This window comes from Heliangelus exortis, chromosome 7 (assembly GCF_036169615.1).
Source record: "Heliangelus exortis chromosome 7, bHelExo1.hap1, whole genome shotgun sequence".
NCBI classification, from domain to species: domain Eukaryota; kingdom Metazoa; phylum Chordata; class Aves; order Apodiformes; family Trochilidae; genus Heliangelus; species Heliangelus exortis.
The window spans coordinates 27,382,491-27,410,295 of NC_092428.1; the positions used below are offsets into that span (position 1 = coordinate 27,382,491).

A 27,805-nucleotide genomic window follows, 5' to 3' on the forward strand; every position below is an offset into this window, starting at 1 on the left:
TTTTTATTATGCTTTTCTACTATTATGAATATATTCTTAGAAGGTTTTGTTCACATAACCTTCCTTTATCACTGCTCTAGTCTGTAATCTCATTATCTTTTTTTATTCAGAATTTAAAACTTTTGATAAGTTATTCAAACACTTTAAAGTTGTAAATTCTACCCAAGACATTTTAGTACGTTTATCCTTTTACAAGTGTAAATGATTCCTCTGTCAAGAACCAGAAGGATGAAAGGTGTAAAATGTTACACCTCCAAGAAAAGCAGAACTTAGAGATATGCATGTAACCATGGAAGGACTGACAGAGCTGTCTTCTCTCAGCCAGATCTGTTAACTTCATCTGATACCAAAAAAATCCCATCAATTTAGCACAGAAGAGAACCAATATTGACATTTGCACATCATTCATTCCTAGGGTTATGAAATATCTGCTGCACTGATGTGACGTACAGCAGCCAAAACATTTGCATTCCTTCCTTTGTCTAGTGTGTTCCTTCTTGGCCAGGAGATAGTTGTCCAGTGCTTCCTTCACCCTGTTCTAAATCTAGAAAACTTTACTGTTGTGTTTAGGTTTGTATTTATGACGGTTCATACAATAAAATTACAGTCATACTATTCTTGGCACCTCATAACAATCCTAGTCTTTTTCTGATGGCTTGTGGTTTTCCTCTAACTTCAAAGAATTACCTAAAAAGCTCTTTAAACTTAAGTTTCTATTTCTCTTTTCTTTTATGTTTGTTTTCACTCATTATGAAGAAGAAATTTGTCATTTAATGGACAAATGCACCCTGATCATCGTGTGTTCACTTGCTGAGTAAAAGACCTTTGAGAGCCTAGATTTGCTGTGAATGTTAATTTTTAAAAAATATTGGCTAGCTTCTGTAGATCTGAGGCAAAATCTTCCTTGAGTCTGAGAAAAATATGGTGCTGGCTTTAGAATTTTTTTGGTTGGTATAAAGGAACTCAGAAAGTGAAGGAGAAATGACCTAGTGCTTGAAGTGTTTCTGGATTAAAGAGTAGTCTTGAACTGACTTTGTGTCTTGGACTGTAATCTCCTATTAACTGGTCTCATAATGTTATTTAACAGAGGACAGTTGTTCAGCAGCCGTAATCACATGTAATATTGTACAATTAGCAGCCTGTTCAACAAAGGCTTCAGCCCCAGCTTTTTTTTTTTTTTTTTGTAAAATATAAAGCAGCAACACAATTTCCATTTCCTCTCTGCGTGTATGAACTAACCAATTCATTACAAAACACATACAAAGAGATGTCTAATAGCTGAGAAATGTGTCTGATCTGGGACAATGAAATCATCTATCTCAGCTCTGTTAGGAGGACAATGTACAGGCTCCTGGACTGAGAGTGGCTTGTGGGCCTCCTGACATCCTCTGGTATGAAACTGACAAATCACTTTTCATCTCTGTTTTCTCTTCCAGGTATTCCCTCCATCAAGACTGTAAACTCCTTAATGCACTGACTGTTCCTGTGATGTTTCCATTGTGCCTGGCTCTGACATCCTGACCTTGGCTGGACTCTCGTGTCACGCAAAATACAAATAGATACAGCTGGATGTTACTGAGCTCCTTACTGCAGAACTGGTGTGCTTTGATTTTTTGGTAATTCAGGTGAGGATTTAATGGTCTGCCAGAGGTAAAAGGCTAAACCAAGCCCCAAACAATTCCTTCACATTCCAATGGTAAAGAAATGCAGAACCTGAAGGAGAGTCGATTTGGATCTGGTTTCAGTCTAACACAGGTTGCTTTTTGTAACTATCTGTTTTGAGATAGTACCAGGAAATGAAATGAAACACTTTGCTTTACCTTTATTTGGAAGAGGTATCTCATAAATTGGCAATTTCAGTGTTAGCAGAAAGTTTAGAGGGTTTTATTGCTGTTTCTTTCTTCATTGCATGACACCAAGGCTCGTAATTTTTTTCTTGTAAAAAAAAGAATGTGAAATGAAAACGGGTTATAGCAACGTTGAGGCCATGTAACACACACTTTGCAGAAAACCGGACATTGCAGGCAACTTTATTACAGCGATCCCTTTTGTTCAGCTCTGTTACAAAGCCAGGAATTTATGTTACCACTCATCAGGCTGCAAGTGGAAGGCAGCATCTTGACTTCAACTGTAAAATGGGAATTTGGAGTAAATCTTAGCAAGGTAGGGTTCTTTCAAAACAAGCTATAACATCTCTTCAAGTGATAACCTTGATGAGGTCAAAGAAATCCGCCCCTCAACTTAAGCAGGACCGGAGGAAAATACCGGAGCGGCCCGGCCCGGCTCCCGTGGCGAAGGGATCAAAGGGAGGGGGTGGCTGGGAGACCTCAGCGCCCTGTGCCTCCGGTTGCTCTCCCCGGTGACCCGGGGGCCGGCGGAGCCGAGGAGCAGCACCGACCCCGGGGCTCCCTCCGGCTGCGGCTCTGCTGCCCCCCTTGTTCCCCCCGACGCTGCCGGGGTCCGGGCGGCTGCAGCGCTCCCCGTCGGCTTTGTGCTGCGGGGGGTGGTGGGAGGGCAGGGGCCGCTTCAACTCCCCCCGTCCTATTGTTTTGGGTTGGTTTGTGGGGTTTTTTTCTTTGTTGTTTTTTTTTTTTTTTTTTTTTTTTTTAACGTGGGCGAGGGGGGTTTCTGGGGAAGCACAGAGCGCAGGTTGCGGCCGCTGGGCTCAGGGGAAAGGGTGGGAGAGGTGTGTGTGTGCGTGTGTTCGTGTGTGTGCGTGTTTCTGTGTGTGTGTCTGTATGTACGTGTGTGTGTGCGTTCGTGTGTCTGTCTGTGTGTACGTGTGTGTGTGTGAGTGTGTTTCTATGTGGCACCGGAGGTTCTCGTGTGCGGTTTCCCCGGCTGCACCTTCCCCGCTCCGGACTGCGGGGCGGGTGATCTCCCGTCCCCCGCCTCCCTCCGGCGCTGGGGGACGGGCGGAGGGACGGATCCAAACGGACCGCGGGGCGGGGGGCGTTAGAGCGAGGAGGCGGCTCGGAGAGTGGAGATGACAATTAGGCTTTAAAAATGGCTGCTCGGAAGCTGTCAGCTAGGACACGGAGGGGCTGTTAACCCTCCTCTCCTACCCTCCTCCCGCCTCTCTTCCTTGCGAGGCGGATAACGGAGAGGCGATAAGAGCTCCCTGCTCCTTGTCTCGCTGCTCAGCCTCCCCCACCGGTGCGGGATGCCGTAGCGGCTCCCGGGCCGGGCCGCCCTCACTTCCCATCTGACTGGCGAGAGGAGGAGGAGGAGGAGGAGGAGGAGGAGGACGGCAGCGGCCCCCGCCTTCCCGCGCTCCTCCTCGCTGCCTCCTGAGTGCCGCGGGCAGAGAGAGGGACTACAAAGGAGAAGGGGGAGTCGGGGGGCTACATGGTGGAGGGCGGTGTGCGTGTGTGTGAGCACGCCGGTGGGGGGCATATCTGGAGAGGAGAAAACACAAGGTCAAGAAGCAGTTCTCCTCCTCCTCCTCCATGGAAGAAGACGGGAGCGATGAGCCCTGAGGAGGACGACGAAGAGAAGGGGCGGATGGCTGAGGGCTGCCGGGCTTCCCCTCGGGAGTGAGGAGGTGCCGGGAGGCTGAAGGGGCCGGCGGAGGCAGCGCTGGGGTCGGGAGGGTGGGAGGAGAGGAAGGCGAGAAGGAAGCGGGGGGTTTGAATCTCCCTGCCTGGATTATTTCTCCTCGGGGGAAGCTGTCCCTGCCCCGGGGTGCTCGGGCGGCTCTGACATCGCTGGCGGCCGCGCCTCGGCCCGTGGCCCCCGCCGCGAAGATGGAGCTGAGCAGCGCTGTGAGGAGAGCGGGAGCTGCCCCCGCGTCCCGGGGCGCCTGGACACCTTTCCCCTCCTCCTCCTTCTCCTCCTGCTGCTGCTTCTCCTCGCTCCTGGATGTGAACAGCTGGCTGCTCTTCTACGGCTTCTTGTACCTGGCTCTCTATGCCCAGGTGTCCCAGTCCAAGTCTTGCGACAAAATTTCCTGCTTCTCGGGTCATTGTGTCAACTCCACCTGTGTCTGCGACCAGGGCTGGGTGGGAGACCAGTGCCAACATTGCCAGGGCAGGTTCAAGTAAGTGTCTGCTTATCATAATCCCCTTTTCCTATCGTTGTTACTTGCCTGGTTTTTTTTGGTTTTTGGTTTTTTTGTTTGTTTGGTTGGTTTTTTTTTGTTTTTTTTTTTTTATTATTATTGGTTTTTGTTTTTTTTTTTTTCCTCTTTGCAATGATTTTGTTCATGTGTGATGGAAGTTAGGGATGAAGTAGGCTCCTCCACCTCATGGTTCCACCTTCTCGGAGCACAGGGTGCAGTTCCCTGATAGAAAATCGTACCTACTAACTCTAGGGCTGAAAATTAGGCTGTTCCACTTGATGGGGGTGGTGAGATGAAGAGAAGTTGGCCTAAAGCTTCGTTCCTGCTGTCCCTTCTGGAAGTGTCATGGAGATGATGTGCACTTCATGGGGCTGCTCAGGGAGCCAAAATTTCTAGTAGATTTGGATTACTTTTTCCTTCCGGAGAGTAAAAATGCTTAGCCCATTCCAGCCTTCCTTTCTTTCAAGCGTTTCCATGAAGTAGGCATTAGTCAGGCACATTCAGGATAACATAAACAGAACTTGGTGAAATTTACATCTCTCGTGACAAGGTTTGTAGGAGAGGAAAGAGCCGCTATTGTAAAACAATAACATATTTTTGTAAAGGAGTTGAGTGGTCAGTGAAGCCAGTTCTTAAAAGTGGATGTGATACAGAGTCATTGATAAGTGAGAAGGAAGCACACCCCTGACACTTGCTTTTCTAAATGTAGTGGAAACGAAGGCTTAATTTATAGTGCTGTCACTTCTCCCCCACCCCCTTCGGTGCTGGTGTAAAGACTGGATGTGAAGAACACTGTTTGCTGTTGTTTTGCTGCTTAACCTTGGGCAGGACATCTCATTTCATTGCTTTATAAAACACCCCTGAACTCCATTTAAAATATATTGACATGCACAGCTGGAAAGTGTTCTAATATCCAGCTAATAGCAATGTATATGGGTGAAGCTGTGCCTTACAAAATATTGTCTTCAAATATTCATAAATATATCCAAATATTATCTTTGGGAAGTAATTTAACATGTGAAAATATCAATAATGTCTTTTAAAAATTATGTTCAAGTTCGATTTTCCCTTTGAAGTACCAAAATTAAGCTGTGTAACTGGCATCTCTCTTAAACATTTAATCCAGGTACTTATCCCTTAGTAAAGAAGTAGTAACTTGTTAGCTTAGGAAGTTGAGTGTCTGGGAGTCAGACATGTTGGCTGGAGTAGTATACACACTGCAGAGAAAGGAACAACTCACTAATAATATTTGGTGGATTATTCCATAAGTGTGGTGATAAGAGAGTTACAAAGGTAATGTAAAGCAAATATAATACATCTTGTCAACATATGAACTTGGTAATAAGATTTAAAAGTTGGTCGTTTGTTGCCTGTGTGTATTGAGGATTTGGGCTTTGCCCTGCTCTGTGCTGTGAACAATGGGCTGGTTTTACATGGATTGAGGGTGAGGAAAAGAAGCCCAGGTGAATCTTCTTTGTGTGTAATGATCTGCGGGAGACAGGCTTGCAGAGCTATTATTTCCTTGCTTTAAAGTGATTACTTCTATCCTTTGTCTTCATGCAATTTGCAACAGACCCCTGAAGCAAATTTTCATTTCTTACATTTCAAAGCTTGTTGTGAATTAGTGCATTCTCTGAGTGGTTACTGGAGCCTTTACCAGTCCTTACAGGTATTCTCTTTATTATCTGACAAAACACTTATGCTTCTCTCTGTTGGTTGTATTTCTTGGGTGAGGAGGCACAGTGGTTAGATTTTCACTCCTGGTAGAAAGTTAATAATCCATCCCCACCTAGAGGAAGTTCTGCCTGAATGTGGAAAGGGCATCTCTGAGCTAAGCTAACACAGTGGTTACTGGTGTGTTGTTAGGAGTTCTGGTGAAATCAGAATACAGTTCTTAAGTCCTCTGTTTTCTTTCATGCTTAGCTTTAGAAAGGACAGTGATGCTTGCATTATGGTTTTTATTATGGAAGCTGTTTGCATTACGTTAAAGATTTTTTTTTTTTTTTTTTTTTTTTTTTACTGAGAACACATTCACAGTGGTATTTTTGATAGCTCATCTTTAATCTTTATTTTTAGAAGCTAAATCTGCAATGAAAATAAGCCCTCTAAGATTTAAGGCTTTTGAAGCCCTGTGAGTTGGGGATGGCATGATATATCTTAGTGTGTCTTACAAGGCAAGCAGCCACTTGGAGTGGTTGTATTTTGAATCCTGAAAATTCAGATGGGTGTTGGATGGGTGATAAGTCAAGTTTATGTATTACTAACTGGAGAGTTGGAAAATGAATGTTAATCTACATTAGGGCTGGGGGATTGAAGACCACTCTGACTTCTGTGGCAATTGATAGTTTTGACTTATTATAATGGGATATTTGCATATAGTTTCTGTTTGTCTGTGATGCATGAGCATCTGCTTCATAGAAAATCCATGGCTGCACTTTTGCAGCAGTGGTACTTCCATCTGGCAAGTTGTTTCCATTGTGTATCACCTCTGTATCGCCTCTGCAGCTGTTGTTTCTGTCATTAAGAATTGTTGTGAAAAGTGTTTCAGAATGACACAAAGATTGAAAAGTATGTTTGGCTGTCATAACTGCACTAACAATTTATGTAGATATGATTATGCAAATGTTATTAGAACGTTCTGTATTATCCTAAAGGTTTACAATGTTTCAAAGTTTCATCAGTTTGAAGTGTGTATTATGTGTCTGTATTATGAAAGATTTAAATTTAACTTTTAATGACCTCAATTGGATAGGTGTAAAGCCTGTATGCTGCCACTAGATTATTTGAGGAAAACTAATTTTTTTTTAAGGGCAGGCTTAAAACACATAAAAATGTTTGTATATTTTTTTCATAGAAGTGAAATGTGGATATTTTTCTTCTGAGAAAGAGCAACTTGCATTAGCAAGTGTCTGAAACGTAATCTTTTTAAAAAGTGCTCTACTATTAATTAACTTGGGACCATTAATTCTTTGGCCAGAGCTGAGTAGTATTTTTTGCTTGGTTTTATTTCTATTCTAGACTGATAAATAACATAGCAGGAAGATGTCAAAAATAACTGATCAATCTTAGTAAGCAGGTGTCAAAATTAATTTACAATACTATAGTAACCTTGCCTTTTCTCTGCAGGAGAAATACCAAGTGAGTAGACTACTTTGCCAATGCTTCTGGGGACTGGAGCAAAGATGGGTTCTCTAGTACTATTTTGTTCCTCTTAATAAGATTAATATCAGCTTTTGTATATATTCCTTCTATTGTAAAACATGTAACTGGTTGTATACAGGGATGTGTTGTTCTTATTCTTCCTGGATGTCATTCACATCCATGTCAGTCACTTCTCAGAATGATCCAGACTCACCTCTGCTGGCAGTACATTATTTTACTCTTTGTTCAGGCTTGATACCAGAATGCAATTCTCAATTTTTTTTTTAAATTTTTTTTTTTGCCTTCTCATACCAAAATGAAAAATTAAAGTTTTAATTATAAGAAGAGAGGGGAAAGAAATTCTGTCTGCCTCTCTGCAGGAGACAGGTGAAAGGTAAGCAAGCCAAAGGGTGATCAGGTTCTATTTGTATAGGAGCTTCAACCAGCTTAGTTCCCAAGATGTAAACAGAGCTGCAAGCATAAAAACTCAGTGTCCAGTTTTATTTGGGTGGATTTGTTAAGGAACTGAAGCTTTTAATGTTACATCTGCCACTCCTTCCTCTATCTGCACCTTTGAGCTGGGTGGCCAGTTACAGTTTTCCTGATGATAATGGTTTGGGCAGAAGGGAGAGGGAAAGGCTGCCCAAGCCAGTTGTGTCCTGAGACTCCAGGGACTTCAGGGAGACAAACATTATGAATGGCCCAACAGCAGGAAAAGCTGCAGACACAGCCCTGTGTGTATTTAGATGTCCAAGTTGATCAATTTTGAGATGCAGCACTACAGGAAAACAAGTTTCATTAGTTTTGGTACTTGCAGAATGACTTCTTAAAAGAAAATAGATTTCCTCCAGGTTGAAGCAAAAAGTTTCCCCTTTCTGTCTCTGGTTTGCACACTGGTGTATGGAAGAGCATTAGAGAAAAAAATTGTGTGTGAAACTGCTCTTCCTTTGAAGTTTTTTGAGTATTTGGATGACTGGAAGTATCCAGTCTTCTAAAATGCTTTCTTTGAAACGTAGATTGTATCTTCAGGTGGTTATTGTTGTTTATTTGATAAATTGTGGCTCCCCAGTTGGCACATGTAATGAAGGAGACTGCACAGAGAGCACCTTTCAGTACCTATGCTTCATTTAATCTGCTTTGCCTGGCCCTAGGTATCTAGTTGTTATGGAGAGAGAAATCTTCTGTTTGATTATTAAAGCTTTTCTCCAGATGTTCTCCCCACAGTTCTCAATTACCTCCTTCGTGTTTTTCTTAATTTCTGGAGCTCCTATGAAAGATTCTGCATTCTTCAAGGACAAAAAAACAACCAAACAAACAAAAACCAACCAAAAAAACCTTTCCAAAGTAAGGGAGATCCACCACTTCCCCAGGGAGACCACTGCAATGTCTGACTGTCCTCAAAGTGAAAAATTTTCCTCTTATATCCAGCCAGAATCTCCCAGGTGCAGCTTGTGCCCATTGCCCCTTGTCCATGATGCTCCTTGTAAACAGGGAGTCTCCATCTTCGTTGTAGCCCCCCTTTAGGTACTGGAACATTGTAATGATGTCTCCCCTCATCCTTCTGTTCTCAAGGCTGAACAGACCCAGTTTTCTCAGCCTCTGCTTGTATGGCAGGTGCTCCAGTCCTCTGATCATCCTCGTGGCTCATCTCTGGACCCTCTCCAGGCTGTCCACAGCCAGGGACCAAAACTGAGCATGATCCTCCAGGTGTGGTCTGACAAGCAATGAGTAGAGTGAGATGATGACTTCTTAATCTCTGCTGGTGATACCCATGTTGATGCAACCTGTATCCTGTTGGCTTTCTTTGCTGGTGCAAAATTATTCCAGGCAAAGTCCTTATTTCTGTCTAAAACTCTGAATTCTGCTGTCTGCAAAATGACTCATGCAAGGGAAGTGTCCTTTAATTGCAGATCGTATCTTAAGTGGAAAAAAAAAAAAAAGTTGCATAAGAAATGATCTTCAGAAGAAAGTGAGTTTAAGCTGTAGCCAGTTGAAGTTCACAGTGCTGTGAAAAAGAGTGACTTTATCCTTCATTTTTCTCTTTGGCTGCATCTTTCCACTTCAGTGTTAAAGTTCTTGCTGAAAATGGAAAAATATCAACAGAAACCTCTCTTGCCACCTCCCAACCAAGCAATCTCTGTTTCCTCATGGGAGCCTCTCTGTTTTCTCATGTTTCTTAGCAAGCCTATTGCTGACCCAAAGGAGAGACAGCAGGAATGACCAGGTGTGGATGGGAAAAGAAAATTATCTCTTTTAGAAATGGCACAGAGTTGGTTTGCCTTGATATTAATGTAAAACAACATCCTTATTAAACTGGTGCAACTTGTGTTATATAGGGTGAAATCCTGAGTCAACCTCTCAGTTGCCAAACTGCCTTTATCATCATCATGACATTTATCTGATGCAAACAATGCATAATTATTCTTAGTGACATCACTGGGACTGTGTGTGAGACTTTACACCTGTTATTTTCCATTCTATAAGTCAACACAAATTAAATACAATTAAACATGTGAAAAAAAATTGGTGGTTATGATTTTATCCTTATAAAATGTGGTATTTATTTAAATCTATTGGAGTGATGGTGTTCTGAAAAATGCTTCTTCCAATGTGAGTTATATTCTCTGTATGTATGAAACTTAAAATATAGTGATAGTTCACATGATTTTAAATTTGTAAGGAATAATGTGCATGCTAACTCCATACAAACTAAATAATCTGCACTAGAAAGTGCTTTTTTGAAAGGAAAGGTATCTTTTTGAAAACTTAAGAATTATTTTTATTGGGTGTATTTTTTGTTGTTCAATATTTCCTATATAGAATCGATCATAGAGGTTGGAAAAAAACCTTTAAGATTGAGTCCAACCATGAACCTAAGACTAAATCATTTGAATGTTTTCTATGGATTTTTATAGACAAAACCAGAAATGAACTCCCTGAGTACATGGTTTTATGCAGGCTGAGTTGAACCCATACTTTAGTAAAGCATCTGTACATGTCTGAAAGCACTTCTTGTGGCTGAGCATCACATACTTTCCAAAAGTCTTTGACTGGTTTGTCATCTTTACTGTTTTCTATAATCAGCAAACCCAAGTGCATAATCCCCTAATCCAGAACATCTACCCTGCCTCATTTTCTGCCTTTCTGGGCTGCCCTGTTTCCTTCTGTCATGCCTTCAGTGCACACAGTCAGTGTGTTAGCTTCATGTTCCCGTGTAGATGAAAATACTGTCCCCTTTTTCTCACTGAGAATGGAGAAGGAGTGCTCCTTGAGTTGCCTCAGCATAACCTGAGTTTTTCCACCTTCAGTTGCTCACTTCTTTATTTGCTTTCCTTATTTCATCTTGAGCTCTGAATGCCAGGCCGAGGTGCCTGGCTCCTGCTGGTGGTTGGACTGGTGAAATGTAGAAGCAAAATAACCTTTCCTTATGCTGCTGGGTGTCCTGCTGCTTGCAGCTGCAGAGACTTCTGAGCTCAGCATTGTGTCAGCTGCTGAGTTCATTGTCCTCAGCCTCACAGCTCTTCTCAGAGCTGCAGCATCCTCAGCACTGGCAGGTTGGTGGTTGGCACTGCTTTTCTCAAACTCCTTCACAGAGTCCCTTCCTGTGCCTGAGTCTGAGACCATCTGTAGGGTTGAATCTAAATGTGAGTTAGGTAAAGGGCTTGTGGACTCTGGAGCCTGGTTTGTTTGCAGACTAAGCAGTTGGTTACTTAAGCAAATAAGTGCGGGAACAGATGGCTGATGACCCTGTGAGGCCTTCAGACAGCACCAAATGCTTGTTGCCATTGCTATGGGTGTGTAAAAAGCTCAGCTGTATCGAATGGATGCTTAAGCCTATCCAAAATTTATACATAAATGCCTGCATAGGTTATAGTGTTTAATATTTATTATGGTTTTTTATTTATTCGGCAAAAAAACCACAGTCTGCATCTCCTATTTCCTTTAACAATAAAGAAGGTGTGATGATCATGTTTTGGGAAGCATAACCCTGGTTCATGTAACCTTTTTAAATGGAGTATGAGTAGTTTTTGAGAGATGAGTCTGTCACACTGCACTAGAAATTGATATAATTGTATCCAAATGTGGGCGGAGAGGGTAGGAGGAAATATGAAAAGCTACAGGAATATCCTTGGGATATTTGTCCCCATTCTAACTGGTGTGCTGGTGAAAAATCCCAACTTAAACTCTGCTAGACAGTCTATAAAAAAAAATGCATTGAAAAACTGAAAATTCATACAATTAGCTTTCACTTTCCATGGGATGTATTTAAGCTGTCTGGGCTACTCTTGGAAAACATGCTGCAGAGGTGATGTAAGGAGAAATAAATGAAGATACCTGAAAAACATGGACACTCCAGTGAACTGCAGCAATTAACAGCAATAAAGGGAGAACAGGAAACTGGAAGCAAAGTGGTTTTGTTCATGTGAGGAGGGTGAGCAGTGGGAACTGTGAAACTACTATTTTAGGTTGCCCCATATATTATTAAAAGGCTCATGAATGAACATCAGAGTTGAATTCCTTTGAGAATTCCATGAGGAGAAAGACCCCACTGAGAAAAGGTGGAACTGAGGGTCAGCTCTGTCTGTTTCTCACTGTTGATTCACAAGGTGCAAGAACTGCTTTTTCTGTCTGACAGACTTAGAACCTTAGCTTTTAGGATTCTGAAAAGTAATTTAGCAATCAGCTCTCTTAAATATTCTAGGCTAGACATCTTAAACAATTTTTTAAAGAAACAGCATTTTGTGAAAAAGAAGTTGTCAAATCTCTACCAAAATTGAGACCTCATGTCACTTATGGAAGAAATGGATTCCATAATATGTTTGAATCAGTATTTTGTATTTCTTAGCTAAGGCTGGTAGTGTGCTACTACCCTCACATGATGACAAAAAGCCCTCTTTGCTTATGATAATGATGTTTAGAAGCAAGCTAGTTGTTCCAAATGATTTACTTTTTTAAGCAGCACATGTCTGAGAATCATGATTTTGGTAGGGAATTTAAAAGCCAGGATATTCTAGGATTACCTGGCAGTGGAACAAGTGCTGAAGTACTTAAAGGTTGGATACAGACACATAAAATGACACTCAGCCTCTCCATTTTCTTATGGATTTCTTCCATAATTTATGTGCTTCAGTGTCTCATCTGTAAAAAGGAAATAACACTTCCTGTAAGGCTAAAGACTTGAGGTGATCCATGACTGGGATGCTGAGGGACAGCTAATGAGCTAGATCCAATTTCAGAGTGCATTTCTTCCTAGAATGTGCTAAATATTATGGCATGAAGTCCTGTTGTCCAAACTGTGCCATATATCTTAAAAGGGTGAGTAAAATCACTTCCTCATTAGATTAGATGGCTCTAAAACTTGGAAGCAGTCTCTATGATTGCAAAATACTTGGAGTATAAATTGTTCTCACGTGTAAGTGAATCCTTGGAAAAAAACATACATTGTCTAAGTCACTACTAAGATTTTATTTCAGAAGTTGACATCCTACAAAGAAAACCTTACTTCCAACATTGAATTAAATCTTATAAACAAAATACTGTGATATGCTGTAGTACTTAAAGTATTTTGAAGGCTTACTGCTGTACTTGTCTGAATACAATGGTCTATATTAGACATTACCTTCTTCCATCACTGTCAAAGGCCCATAAATTCCTGGTTTGAAGGATGGCATTATGTTATACAGGATTGTGAGTCTGGATCCACAGTCTTTAAATGGAGACTTTTATTGTAGATGTGCATTTTTATTTTATGCACAGAGATAACGTTTGTTCCCATATTTCTGAGTTTTCAGTTTGTTCTCTGTTAGCTTGAAGGTTAGTAATTTGCTTCCAATGAAAAATGGGATCATGTTACACATGTTATGTAACTATTGGCTTGCAGGAGCTGAGATTGAAATAAAATCAGAAGTATCACAAAAGAACCAGATTTTAACCACCTATGTCATTAGTTGTGGCAGTCAAGTGTGAGCAGCAACAACTTTGTTCAAAAGCCTGGGAGGAGAGCTGGGCTTAGTAAGGCTTTTAAATACCCTGAGGAGCTTCATGGAAACCTATTCAAGGTACAAGTAAACCACAAGGCACCATGGAACAAGACAAATGTGCTTCATTGGTTGTCACCCTTGCCCACATTCTGAGGATGTAGATAAATTAACCAGAAAAATGTCTTGCTAGTCATGGTGCAGTTTATAACTCTTCTTTTTGTCGTAATGGATTGTAGTGGTGAATTAAATATGTTAAGCATAACTTTCTTGGTATGCATCTCAGCTTTCAGAACTCAACAATATTTGATACTGTTATATAGAAGAATATTTGATAGTTCCAGCTTTCCTAGTAAAATTGAAATGCAGGAGAATTTGATTATTTCCTGATTCTAGAGAGTGAGTGCATGTGTCTAAGTATCCCTTTCTCCCAAAGAAATCCCAAGCAGTAAACCCAAACCAGACCCACAATAACTCCCATTCATGCCTGTGTGTGCAAGCACAGTTTATGAATGTACTTTGGAGGATACTTGATAATCAGCTGTATTTGTGGTGTATGCAAGATGACCCAAAGCAGTCATGAGGAGGAGGGAAATGAGCTGTGTGTTTGATGGGAACCATCACAGAGCTGCTGGCACTGAGCTAAGCTGTGTGCTGCTTTGGTTCTCTCACATCAGCAGATCTGCTCTGTTTGCTTCCAAAGTCAGCTGAGACTTTTCTAAAGGGTAACTCAAAACATAGAACAGGAGCTGGAAGGTGTTCTTGAAGGATGACAAACACTGGATAAACAAATGACTGCTGTCAAAGACCTAGAAATCTGCACTTGTGTGCACAGCTGTAATAGTATGCTAAGACAGCTGTGTTAAATGTTTTTGCAGATGTTTTTGAAAGCCTGAGGCTGATTTAAGTATTAAATCCAGAACTTTGGGGTTTTTTGTTTGTTTTTTTAGTGTAGCACTTTGTAGGAATAATTTGTGAGCATCTATTTTAAAATCAAAATGAAATAATTTTCCAAGAGTTTTTAATTTCAGAATTGCTTATACTCTGCTGATTTTCTAGGGAACAAAAGCCATTTATATTACAGGAAGCATTCACCTGTAGACATTTCTATGCCACTTAGTATATAGACATCATATTTTAAGCCCTAGGTAGCTGGTAATCACAGAAGCCTTGAGAAATAGGCCCTTATTTTTGAGCTGTTTTAAATGCAGGAGCCCAGAAGTTGTGTGGTTGTCTGAAGTGACAGAAGAAGTGACTGAACTGAAATGGAAGCTTGGGAGTCTATAGAGTTTTCTGTAGTTCTGTCCCAGTCCTCATTTTAGGAAGATAGAATTGTTTTCCAATAGTCCATTCTTTTCTGCAAATACACAGCACTGAGAAAACAAAGCTCTTGAATCTGAGACTTTTACTGTGTAATGTAATCAGATACAGGAGGGGATATGAAGCTTATTATTCAAGTATGGTTACACAGCTGAGGAGTTTTGTGGTGATATTTTAGACTGACTGTCCAAACACAGGCTGTATGTCATTAAATGACTCCATGGAAAGCAGCTATTAATACAGATATAAATGCCAGGATAGGTTAGAAGTTGCTGAATGCTTAGGGAATAGATCTTGAAAGGTTTCCTCCATTCAAATGAGCCAAGACATGGAAGCTGGACTAAGTTTTTAGTTGGTCAATCTTTGGTTTTTTGTGGTGGTGGTCTCTTGTTTTTTTTTTTTTTAAAGGGGGTGGGGAGTAGGTAGGGAGCAAGCAAACCACAGCTTAATTTACAGAGTTCTCAAATGCTGTGCTACAGGTTGCTGGATTATTTTGTTTCCAATTTAATACACATCCTTGCAGTGCACTTACTCCTTTTGGGATTTGTATGCATCCAGAAAGCTGTCCTCTAACATAAAACTCTGAGGTGACAGACAGCTGAACGTAAGCAGAATATACCTTTAAATTTGGACTTAAGCTTTTTAATTTAGATTGACTGCATTTGTAAGCAGCAATTGGACTGGAAAGCAGAAGCAGTGTAGGTTGGATTCCTTTGGAGTGATGGAGACTTGCAGAGTTTTACTGAAGTGGAATTTGAGAACATCCTCCTGATTTTTTTTTTTTTCCTTTGCATTGGCTTGATAGCTTTGAGGTAATTTTCAGTAAAGATGTTAAAAAGCTTTACCTACTGTTAAAAGAAACTGTGGTTAAATTTCTTGGCTACAAGGCATTCCTATTTCAGAGTTTTAAGCAGTTCTTTGACATCACCTGTTGCTCTTCACAGTCAATATTTTTTTTAATCATCCTGTTAAATTTGACTTTTTATTTCCATCTGGTAATGCAAACCAAAGCAGATGGACATGTTTAATCTTGCTTCTTATTTTTAAATACAGCAATTAAGCTTTACTCTGCTTTTCTGTTATGATCAAGGACAGCACTGTGCCATGTGTGAAATATTCTTGTTTATGTTGTAACTTTTTAATCCACAGATTTCCTTATTGCCTGTATGTAATTCAGGGAGTATAAAGGTAAATTATTATGCTTCAAGGCTGGAAGGATGACAAAATGGTGACTATGAGCATAACTGCACAAGATCTTTAGTGGAAGAAATATTCCTTGTTCTTCTCAGTTATGCCATTGCAAGCTTAGATTTAAGAGTATCAAACCACTTACTCTGGTGCTACTTGAAGGCATTCTGTTTTGAATAAAATAACAATATTTGAAGGAAATTTTCATGTATCCAGTGATTAAAAATCAACAATTTTTAGGAAGCATCAGCTTTGGGGTTTTTCCTTACTGTTGAGAACTTTTTCAGTATGTTTTGAATTTTGTTTTTTTCCCTCCTTTTTGTTTGTTTTTAACAGAGCAGAAGTACTTCAGAGGCTTTCTGAGGTGTTGCAATCTATGAGAACAATTTCTGCAAGCTCATCTTCAGTATGTCATATATTTATGAAGTACATGTGTTCTGTTGACATCATTTAAATTACAGGATGACTTTATTTTTTGGCTGTTTTTTAAGGGCAGCTGATCATCCTTGTTGAATTCTCTATTCTTTGCTCATGACACTCCTCTTGGTACCATATACCTGCCTTATAGTTAAGAAGACTTTCTAGTCTAGAAGATCTTATAATGGCTTCCACAGAAAAGCAGAAAATGGAAAATGCTGTTAAAAATTCAGTTGGAAATCTCAAGGAGCCTGCAAGGGTCTCAAACCATGGCTCTAAGGGGAACTGTGGAACTGAGCTTAGCAGTTTTGGGTTTAAGGATGCTGCTCTGCAAGAAAAGTTGCATATTCTGGTCCTTACATTTTAGCTCTGCCCCTTCCTCTTTGTGCATGAACTCGACCAGAGAAGCAAAGCCACACTGGTCAGGGCATCTCTGTGCTGGAGTTCAGTGGGAACCTGGTTCCAGGCTGCACAAATCTGACTTTTTGTCAGCTTCCATGCTGGGAGTCTTCAGGGTGGATTGGTTTCATAACAGATGTGGGAGTTTTGGAGGATATTGCTTAAGAGTATTGGAAAGATTTATAGTGTTGGGCTTGGTTGGGGTTTTTTTCCCCACAAATTTTGAATTTTACTTTGCCCCAATTCACTTCAGGGTTTTGTGTGTGTGTGTGTATGCTTTATAACTTTTTTACTCAAAAATTTTTGCTTTTTGTGTGGATAATTCTGCCTACCAGATGTCCTGGATATTTGCTCATCAGATTAATGATGTTCAAGTTTTGGGAGGGGCAAATAGACTTCAGAAAGTAACTTTGAGAAGCTGTGGTGGTAATGAACTCAGTTCAGGGGTTCTACATACTTGTGTAAGTATTTGTTTAAGGTGGAATTTGAAAGAAACCTTTGTATGCACAGCAAGGACTGTGGTAGAAACAAGTGAAATGTGAGCATGTCCCAGAAAATTGGATTTTGGGCTTTATATAGCTCCCTATTCTGAATCAATATTAAGGTATGCAGTGTCAGAGAGCATTCACAGACTTAGTGGTAGTTAAGGAATAAAAATGTAATGTGACTATGTCATGTAATAATTAATATTAATAGTCAGTAACATTATTAAGAATTAAAAAGCTAATAATTTTATTTAATACCTATTAAATTAATGTTTTTATACAAGGAAGAAGAAGACTTCATAATTTTGCACTTGCAGGTAGACTGCACGCCTGGCTCTCAGTCGCTGTAGTCTCAAGATGTTGTAATTAATCTCTTTAGGGTTTGTTCTTTAATTTGAAGGTGAACTTCAGGAAACTTGTATAATGGAATGCAGTGACTCTGCATTAATTGTCTGATCTCTGTTATTCTTAGAAGTATAACTTTTAGTCTGTGTAATTTACATGTAGAGTTTTATTTGCTTATCTAACATTGTTGGAGCCAAATGCTAAATGGATATATATGAATATATATCTATAATTGTAGCATATAGCAGGAATTTCACCAAAATGATCGACTGAAAATAATGACTGAACTAATATTGAAAGTTTAAGGTAAAACTTGTGACAAATTATTAATGGGAGAAGATAAGTAGGATTTGTAAAGTGTTTGATTTTTATTTCTCATCATTTATCATGAAAGCTCTGCTACTTTGTACATTTTAATTTCTTTTCTTCTTTAGATGAGCTGTGCAGTTGCCTGACACTCCTACAAAGATATAACCCCAAACAATGGGCTAAAAGGGTAACTGAGGAGGAAATGGGGCTGCAGGGGGGTTTAATTTCCCAAAAGAAAATATGACCAATGCTAAGAGTGAGAATTAAATATAAGAAGAGTCAAGTTTGAATGAACATGAATTTATTACTTGTATTATGGTTCAATTTTTCTAGGACATTATTTGGCCTTGCATTAGAAAACACACAGAGCAATTAATGCTGTATTTGTTGTAGCATAGATGAAAATTATTTGGTCCTCATGTTGTGCTAGCTTATAGTTGTCATTTGTAGGTTATTTTAATTTTCTGTTATTTAAATGGGAGGTTTTAAAATTGCAAGGTGCTTTTGTTACAGTGTCTGAATTCTTATTTTAATGTGGAGCTGCTTTGTGATGTAGGGAAGCTGCTCCTGAAGTAGGGAAGTCTTTCAAGTTATTTTATTTTTAATGACTTTACTGCCTTCTCAACATTCTGGCAAGTTGGGATTAATTAAGAAGGCAAGTGAGTTGGGATTAATTAAAAAGGCTTGTCTGTAAAGCAGCAGGGACTTGTATGAGTTAAAGGTGAAGGAAGTCTTGCATATAAACCCAAAATATTTATAAAAGAGATCTGTATGTCAGTGTACATACCTCCTAGTGTATTTATGTACATATATACAAATATACTTGAAAATAGAATTTTTCTAGACTCTACATGAACGTTCAGAGTCTGTGCTATTGGGTGTTTGACCTGAAACAGCTACAGGAGTGCTGCAAACCTCTTGTCTGGGGTTGGTGCTGCTGAATGAGAGTGGGGAGGAGGAGGAAGAAGAGTTTTGTCTTCTCCTTACGTTCTTACACTTTAAAATAAAATCACTGCCCCTGTACGTCTGAGCTGTGCTCCCAGATTGCTTCCAGGTTGCCTGTCAATCCTGGAGGAGTTAGGTAGGTAGGGTCATGTTAGGGAGGACACCACATCCAACTTTGTACAACTATTTATTCCTGTGAATGCCTGGAAGCATTGCTGTTGGAGTTCACAAGCAGCAACCTGGAAAAAAATAAGGTGACTGTTAGGAACAGCTGTCTGCAGGACTGGACAGCAGGGCTGAGTCTTCTGAGTTGCTATTGATACCCCTGTAAGGGCTTTATCTCTTTTTTTTTTTTTTTTTTTTTTTTTTTTTTCCCCCACACTTGCAGGAGAGCTGCAGTAGTTCATGTACACAATTTTGGGGGTAAAGGCATCATGTGTTTGCAGGGACCTAAAACCTGGGTGAAAACATAATGTTCTTTCTTCATTAAAGAACAAATAATACCCTGGGACCCTGCAGACAATTCTAGCAGGAACATTTGAAACTTGAGCAGATATTTTTAAAAGCATGCCTTAATTACTTTCTATATATGAGGTAGATAAAAGAATCATTAGTAAATTCTTTATCATCTTATTCCATAGATCCAAACTCTGGAGTGAAATGATAGTATTGTAACTAAATGTTATAATCATGTTCAAAGGTTCTTGAATCTCTTCTGACTGCCTGAATTTAGACTCTTACTCTAAATTTTTAATGCAGTCTCATTGATACAAGCCTAATTTTGTGTGCATCAGTCACTTAGCTGGAAGAGCTGTTTTCTCTGTTTCGTCTTCATTTTGTCCTTTTTTTATGTCTAAAGTGTGATATATTTTTACCTTGGACATCATCACACACTAGGATAAGCAAGTGTCTTCTTACCAGGCTCTTATTTCTTCTTCTCAGTCAAATAGCATTCTCTGTTCATGCTCCAGTTTAATCTTTCCTATTTTGTTTTCTTGGATAATGCTTTGCCTGTCTCATGTGTTGTGATACTATTTCTGCCTGACTGCTTCTGGAAATCCCACATCTGGATCACTGCCTGATCTCTGGAAATCCCTTTGCTTTTTTTTTTTTTTTTTTTTCTTTTTTTTTTTTTTTTCTTTTTTTTTTTTTTTTCTGTTTTTTGTTTTTTTTTTTGTTTTTTTTTTCTGTTTTTTTTTTTCTGTTTTTTTTTTTCTGTTTTTTTTTTTCTGTTTTTTTTTTTCTGGTTTTTTTTTCTGGGTTTTTTTCTGGGTTTTTTTTCTGGATTTTTTCCTGTTTTTTTTTCCTGTTTTTTTTTCCTGTTTTTTTTTCCTGTTTTTTTTTCCTGTTTTTTTTTCCTGTTTTTTTTTCCTGTTTTTTTTTCCTGTTTTTTTTTCCTGTTTTTTTTTCCTGTTTTTTTTTCCTGTTTTTTTTTCCTGTTTTTTTTTCCTGTTTTTTTTTCCTGTTTTTTTTTCCTGTTTTTTTTTTCCTGTTTTTTTTTCCTGTTTTTTTTTTCCTGTTTTTTTTTCCTGTTTTTTTTTCCTGTTTTTTTTTCCTGTTTTTTTTTCCTGTTTTTTTTTCCTGTTTTTTTTTCCTGTTTTTTTTTCCTGTTTTTTTTTTTCTTTTTTTTTTTCTGGTTTTTTTTTTCTGGTTTTTTTTTTCTGGTTTTTTTTTTCTTCCCCTTCTCTTTTCCTTTTCTGTTAGTTAAGCATCCATATCATGTAGCTCTTTGCATGGGGAATGTCTGATGGTACAAAACTTCATGATGCAATACTTCATGGCATCAATAATTCATCTAGCACACTTGTGCCATTATCGTTGAGTATTTTTTTAAGATCAGCTTTTGACTTCCTCCAGTATTAAATTTTAATCCTACGTAGGTTGGGATTTTTTTTCTTATGTGTAACCTCTTGGTCCCATTTCTGTCTACCTTACTCCTTGCATATTATGGTTCTCATAATAACATCTTTTCCAGGTTTAACTAACAGCACAGGCTATTATTGGGTCTTTATATAATGGTAATTTTCTTTATGGTTGCTTTATCAAAGATAAAGTATGTGATGCCAATAATTTATGATCCATTTTACCATACTTTCCCCTCACATCCATATTTTTAGAATAAACTGAGTATAGAATAATGAGGAGCTAGACTAACAGCTTGTATTAATTCTGAGCAATTCCCTTTTTGCATTAAATCTAGGTACAATATTTTATAGAGTATGACAAATGGTATAAAATAATAAAGTGTCTGCTGCTTAACTTGCAAGTTACTGTCTTAGGTCTTTTCTTAGGTCTTTTGTTTCCCAGTGTTCTTATGTAGAGATGCTTGTTTCTCTCCTGATAGGAGAAGAAGTTCTTTGAATTTTGTTACTGGTAAAATCGTGATATTATCTGATTCTATATACTTATTTCCATGAGTTGTTTTGCTTTTTCAAGCTAATACTTTACATCATCATCCTGAGTGAAAGCTGTCAGACATTTGCTTTGTGTTTTATTTCTGTTTTCTTCTGCTTCCTGGTGTTTTTGGAAATTGTTTGTGAATTTGCAATCATTGATGTGAATGTATATTCACTCAAACACTTGATGGAACAAATATCCCTTAAGCTGAAAACATTATTTGTTACACACTAAAGCCCAGATGTTTTGGTTTTATGGTTGATTACCTATTGATGGATGTAGTCCTAAAAAAACAAAAAAAAAACCCAAAAAAAGTGGAAATAGAACAGGTCATTCTGACTAAGTTACAGATTATAACCACTGCATTCAAGTTTATCTTTTAAGCATGCAATTAGATATTAAGTAATTCAAAGCTTGTTGTTTAGAGTTCTTCATTAGGTATGCTGATTTTAGCCTTACTTTGGAGTTTAGCAGTATTTTAATTCTGATTTGAATTTCCACCTCATTTCATGTTGGCTATAAGGTAAATTGCACAAGGCTCATCTCCACTGCTCCATAAATTTGAATTATTTAGAATGGAAAATTAATCGTGCTCAATACTGCTAGAAAGACACATATTGCACTTTGCTTCCCTATTTGATTTCTATTAATTATCTTAATTATTAATCATATAAATGAAATGCATCACAAGATGCTATGAAATGAACAAACACTAAGGAAGAAATTATAAAGATGAATTATTTCTGTGCTTGTGTAGTTATTAAAGGTAACAATTTAATCAGTGTAGTTAACTAATCTCCCCCTCAGATTGCAGCTGGAATGCTGATGAAGCAGCTTTGGCTTTTCTATAATGTCCATATGGACACTCAAATTGATATTACTGCATCATGTGTGTGTAACTCTCCTGTGTTTTTTCATGGCACTAGAAAAGTAACCCCTGATGGTAAATATCCAAGATTTAAGGATCATACATACTGGCTTAAGAAGTGCTAATTAGTTACACTTGATACTTGAAAAGTAATTATGCACTTTGCCTGATAGGAAGAGCTTTGGTGGTGTTCTGTGCTCCAGCAATGTTGTTGCCAAGTACTTATGGACCTGTTGCATCTGATTTAGTGTCTTCCCCTTGATATGTTGTCAAAATAAGTATTGATACTGCATTTGTGTGGTGGAAGAGATTTAGAATAATATGATTTTTACCAAATCCCTCCCTGAGCAGCAGTAATGTTGATGCCAGAGAAAGTGTTACAGTGTATATATTTAGAATACTCTCCATTAATACCCAATTTTCATGAACATCACCATCCTGAAAATGTATGAATGGAAAAAACTTTGCATGAACTATCCACACCTCACTTTTAGATGGTGAACTAGTTTTTCAGACCTCCCAAACTAGTTGTGTTTATTTGCAAAGCACTAAAAAAAAAAAGCCCCAGAAACCTGCTCTGAAATCCAGAGAAAATGGATGGTTTTATGTCTGTGTACATTTAAAATATAAACTAACTTCTTTTGTGCTTTTCTGTTGGTTTATATTTCAATCTCTATTTCTTGTAAGAAGTAAAGAGATAGAACTTATTACTGTAGAAGGAACCCTCCACCCACACTTGAAGATTTGCTACAAGTGATGCATTTTACATGCTCCTTAACAGTGACTTTAAAATCACTGGATCAGAGGACTTCTAAAGGCAATGGAAACATCTAACTAGAAAAAGTTGTCAGACATAGCAGATTGAGACTTGGTATAAACACTGGAAGTTGTCTGGGCTCTGTGGGTGTGTTCTGAGTTTTTTCTTTTTAGGTTATTTTTCTTTTTGGTTTTTTTTTTCTTTAATATGGAGACTGAATATATTGATATTGCATGCCAATAAGAGCAGTGTGTAGCTAGCAGCTTTCTGGATGACAATGAGTTCTGTGTGTTTGGTTCACTAGCAATGCCATAATGAGTCCCAAAGTATTGGTTGTCCTGATATTTTTGCCTCATTTTTAAAGGGAGAAAACCCCAAGCAATGCACCATTGTTAAAGCTGACTATTTTGACTGAATGCATGGATGAGCCAGGGAAATGGCTGTTCCTGATGACTGTGAAATAAATACAGCAGCTGAGCATCCACTGGGAACATAAAATTGTGAGCCTTGACATATTTTTGAAGAGGGCTACCTGAAAACATCTGGATCTATCTTCATTTTAATAATGTAATCCTTCCTTATCAATGTAATAGAATACTAGCAGGAATATCCACCTTTGTCCTGAATCATGAGGGTTGGGCTGACTTGACCTCTTTGATTTAATTAAGCAGACTGACATAATTTTCTGGATCCCATTTGCCTGATTATATGGTGGTGGTGGTTGGATTTTTTTTTTTTTTTTCTTTTCTTTTTTTCCCCATTGCAACATGCTTCCCATCATAGATCCCTGCCAATGGTGCATTGAGAATCCACACTGTCCTTGTTAAATATCACCATAGGAAGCTGGAATCAGCAGCTCTTGCAAAGCTTGCAGCCTGTGGTCTGTGACATAACCCACATCAGCCCCAACCAGGTAATACTTGGAGATCTCTGTAACCTTATTTATACTTAATTTTATAATTATTATAACTGTACAAGTTTAGGAAGGCTCTGGTTTTGAAATGAGATAAGCCAGGACTGTGCAGGTAGATGGTTAAATGAGTCAACTTGTTCTGGGTCTTTTATTTGGGGCTTCTTTCCACATTCACCTCTGCATGTCTTGGAGATGGGGACTTTTTGGCCTCTTTGTGACAGGAGTACAACTGGGACTTTGCAGTGTTGACCTAATGTGTGCCATCCAACCTCAATTAACCTGACTTTTTATTTAATTTGACACTGATGCTTTTTGAGGAAAGCCTCCCTCAGGGTGGGGGTGTATTTTTTGGTGGTGTGTGTGGTTGGCTTTTTTTCTTTTCATCTTGTGCCTTCATTGTTGATTTATGCAGTTTCCTTGAAATACATTTTTCTCTTGACTTTCATGATAGAATCCTCTCTTGACTTGAGGCTCTCAACTACTCTTATGGATCCTTATTATGATCCTTCTCTCACTGGATCATTTTCCTTACCAATGCTTACAAAAATCTTTGAAACAACTACTCTTCACCCTTTTTAGCTATCATTCTCCACTTGTTTTTTTTTTTTGTCTGCATACTCTCTCTTGCTGCTGATTTCAAAGTATGTTCTTCCAGCTCAGCCTGTTCCATTTCTTTAATCATCTCTGCTCATCTAGTGAGGCAGTTTTAAAAATACCTGGAATTATAAATGTCCAACAATTCACAGGTGTTCTTAGCACTTCTTGCAAATGTCTCAGACAGCTTAAGGGTAGCCTTAATTTATTGTTTTACCTGCAAATTAATCAAACCCTCACGCCTTTAATATATTAAAAAAAGAATTTTTAATATAATTAAGTTTTTATGAGCAAATCCACAGTTCAAGATTTATCTGCAATTACATATATGAAAAATTACTCCTTCAGGTAATAATTTCAAAAGTAAGCCTTTAAGAGCTGTGTTAACCAATTATCATGCTAGTTTTCATAGAAATGTTAAGCCATGTAACCAAAACTATTCTGAGCAGTTTGTGTTAAAATTGTTGTTAAATTTAAAAGTGGCAATGGCAAAGGAGATGTGTATCTTCCCTGCCTCAGACAGTGACTATTCTGATACAGCTTTGCAGTGCTTCTGTGGATTAGATGTTATTGAATTTTTGAGTATTTGAATCTTAATGAATACCTGAAAGCTTGTATTCCAAAAAAACCTATGGTACTGGACATCCTATTGATCAATAAGCACATTCAAAAGAGCATTTCTACTGAGAACAAGAATGTGACCTAATAAATTCTGTTAAGTACCACTGTAGCCCAGCATAATTTTTGCAGATTATGATGTTTTAACAGCTGGTATATATTAGACCATTTCCTGTTTTTTGTAATTGATTTTAAAATAATTTTTGTTTTACTCATAGCTTAAATTTCACATCATAGTTGGATCATACTCTGTATTTTATGCAGTTATTGATCAATGTAAGGATGAAAATGACTTTCAGAACATGCCATGGCATTCAGGATTATTTGTACTTCATTGTATATTGACTATACTTTGTATAGAGGATTTATCTGTAAGCTACAGCTGTTTTCAGGGTTTTAAACATTTTAGTTCACCATTCTTGCCATAGTTCATTTGGTTTTTTTCCCTTTATTATACACCCCTGAATCTTCAAGTAAAATTATTTCTGGATTCAACATTATTTTTTTTTCTGTCTCCAATGAAGCACTTGAACAGCTGAGTTGTCATGATTTGATAGAATGTTCACATCAGTGCTGAGCATCTGAAGAACTTTTTGAAGCTCAAGATAAGAATGTGGCAGATGTGGAATTTGTGTGTAACTTCTATTTTAGGATCAATGTGTGGAAGAGGACTCTGTTCAACCTTATTCATAAGAGATGTGGCTCTGCACTCTGGGCTTGCCTGTCACCCAGGACTGCTTAAAACTGTTAAATTCTTTTTGTGCAGACAATTCTGCAAAGTAATCTGTGGCCTAACAATATGTACCTGCCTTATTTTCTGATGGAATAGCAGGTGGATACCCAGAGCTCTGGATTTTTTCCTGCTTTGAAGCAGGCAGATGTTTCTGCCCTCGTGGGGCTGTTACCCCAGCTGGGCTCTACAGCAGCTCTCTTAATCCTTTGGGCAGACTGAGCTGCAGGATGGTGCTGAGGAAATTCAGATGCTTACAGGAGAGTACCACAGATCTGAATGGCTGTGAATTAAAAAAAAAAAAAAAAGAAAAAAAAAAGAAAAAAAAGCTGGAGAAATGAAACATATGGGAAACTACTGATCTATACAAATGCATAATTACTCTGAAAGCTTCCTATGATGGTCTCTTTCTTCACAGTTTTATATGGCCTGCTTATAGCTTAAATCTGTTTCTGAAGATTGATTCCCATCTTAAATGCCTTTATTTGCAGTTCAGCCACCCACTTAAGAGACAAGTAACTTTCCCTTTCTATATTTTGCTCCATTGCTACAAAAAAGATCCCTCTTCTTTCGGTGTGTGCAAAGTTTCTTATATTCATCATGCTACTCTTTGCTAATGAGTGTTGGAAACAATAATGAGAAGAGTGTTCAGAACTACAGCTCAAAAGCACTGAGAGCCTTCCAACAGGTTTCTGGAGATGAGCTTGACCCTGTCTGGTCCATAAAACCTGATCCTCTGTGCCTGCAAACCCAGTCCAGAGCTGAAGTGCTCAGGGCATTGCTGTGGGTAGACAGAAGGAAGAGTGACTGTGTGTGCATGGTAAATTCACAGAGAAAGCTGTTGAGGTTTGTGTACTTAAGATTGTCTGGACAGGAAAAGCTCACTTTACTTTTACTTTACTTTTTACTTTACACTTGCTGTAAGTACCTGCCAGACTTGGTCCTCTTCCATGCAGTGATCTTAGCCTAAATATGAATTTAAAGCAAGATTTTATTATGTGAAGAGGGGATAAATTGTGAATTATTTTTTTTTTTGAACATTAATATCTGATTGAAGCAACAATAAGTTATTTTTAAAGTTTGTAACAATGAGAAACTTGCAGATTTTATAGCAAAAGTAATTTAGGCAATGACTGTGTCAATTTTCAAGCTTAGTACAGCTCAAGAAATATGAGTAAATACTTCCATAAAGCTCACTTACCTACTTAAAGCTTTCTAAAGCAGCCCTGTCAGTTTAAATTCCCTAAAAGTATCATATGTAAAATGATATACATGTGCTGTGTAATCCTATCCTTAGTAAATGGATTTGCAGCCTAAGAACTTCTATGGAACACTTGGATCCTTAGGCTGATTGAAGAAAAAGCATTTTGGAATGTAAAGGGATTAAAAACTTTTATTCCCAGTGACTTTGTAAGCAAAGATTTTGGCTTATTTTCTAATTAAATGCAAAAGCTGACATGAGCCTGACAATTCCCAAAATCCAGGCTGAAGATGCCATCTCAGTCTTGTCTGTAGTGATGTAGGCTTGGTGTTTATAAAGCAGCTCTTTTATTAAGGTAGTTATTTGAGGGGGAGTAATTGAGACAGAATTAAACAGAATCTGAGTGCCTTTGTTGGTCAAGAGGTGAATCTGTTCTCACTTCTGATCTGGCTCCAGACTTGGGAGGTGGTGAAGGGTGCTTGGGGGGGGGGGGGGGGGTGTACAGCTGGGTGGGTCACTGCATTTACACCATAGCTCTGTCTGGATTCTGTCCAGGAGAGAGAAGTGAGGAGAAAAGGGTCTCTGCTTCGTTGCTTTGTTAGATGGGATGCAGGGATGGGGCAAAATAACCTCTGTAAGAAGATGGTGCCTTGTTCTGCCTCTGCTGGCTCATTCTGTATACAGTCTGATTCTGTAGCTGGCACCTATTTTTTGGGAATATATGTGTTCAAGTATAAATACAGGTGTGGATTTTGTGAACAGTTGACAAAAGTGAGCTAAGTTTTAGATCAAAATAAAACTTTATCCACAAGTGTATAATTCATTTACTCAATATAGTCACTGGAACTAAGCCACCTTGTTTCGATGAACACTTCCTCCCCCCTTTTCATCTCCTAAATGAGTTGTTTGTAAAAATAGCTATATTTTAAATCCCAATTATTAAACTTCTGTCTCTTACAGCAGTGAATGAAATATCAGCTTTCTAATTGTATTTTGTAAATTTGTTGCAACTGCAATTTTGAGATGCTATAAAATACATCTAGTTGTGAAGGAACTTTTTTTTTTTTTTTAAGACTGTGCATGCATAGCATACATAGTTTTTTTTTCCTGTTTTGAATAAAAGCTTACTTTGGGGATGAC

General features: G+C 38.5%; 1 protein-coding gene across 4 annotated transcripts in view; it reads left to right on the forward strand.

Annotated features, from left to right (window-relative positions):
- The first annotated feature begins 2,957 nt into the window (after positions 1–2,957).
- ATRNL1 (attractin like 1) overlaps positions 2,958–27,805 on the forward strand; it is a 462,013-nt gene continuing 437,165 nt past the window's right edge. For 2 of the 4 annotated variants that reach the window (XM_071749489.1, XM_071749490.1), the window contains exon 1: positions 3,614–4,039. In XM_071749489.1, the coding sequence (XP_071605590.1) occupies positions 3,747–4,039 (293 nt within the window). In that variant the 5' untranslated portion in view covers positions 3,614–3,746. Of the gene's footprint in view, positions 4,040–27,805 lie in introns of all 4 variants that reach the window. The other 2 variants (XM_071749487.1, XM_071749488.1) reach the window with 2 other exon arrangements.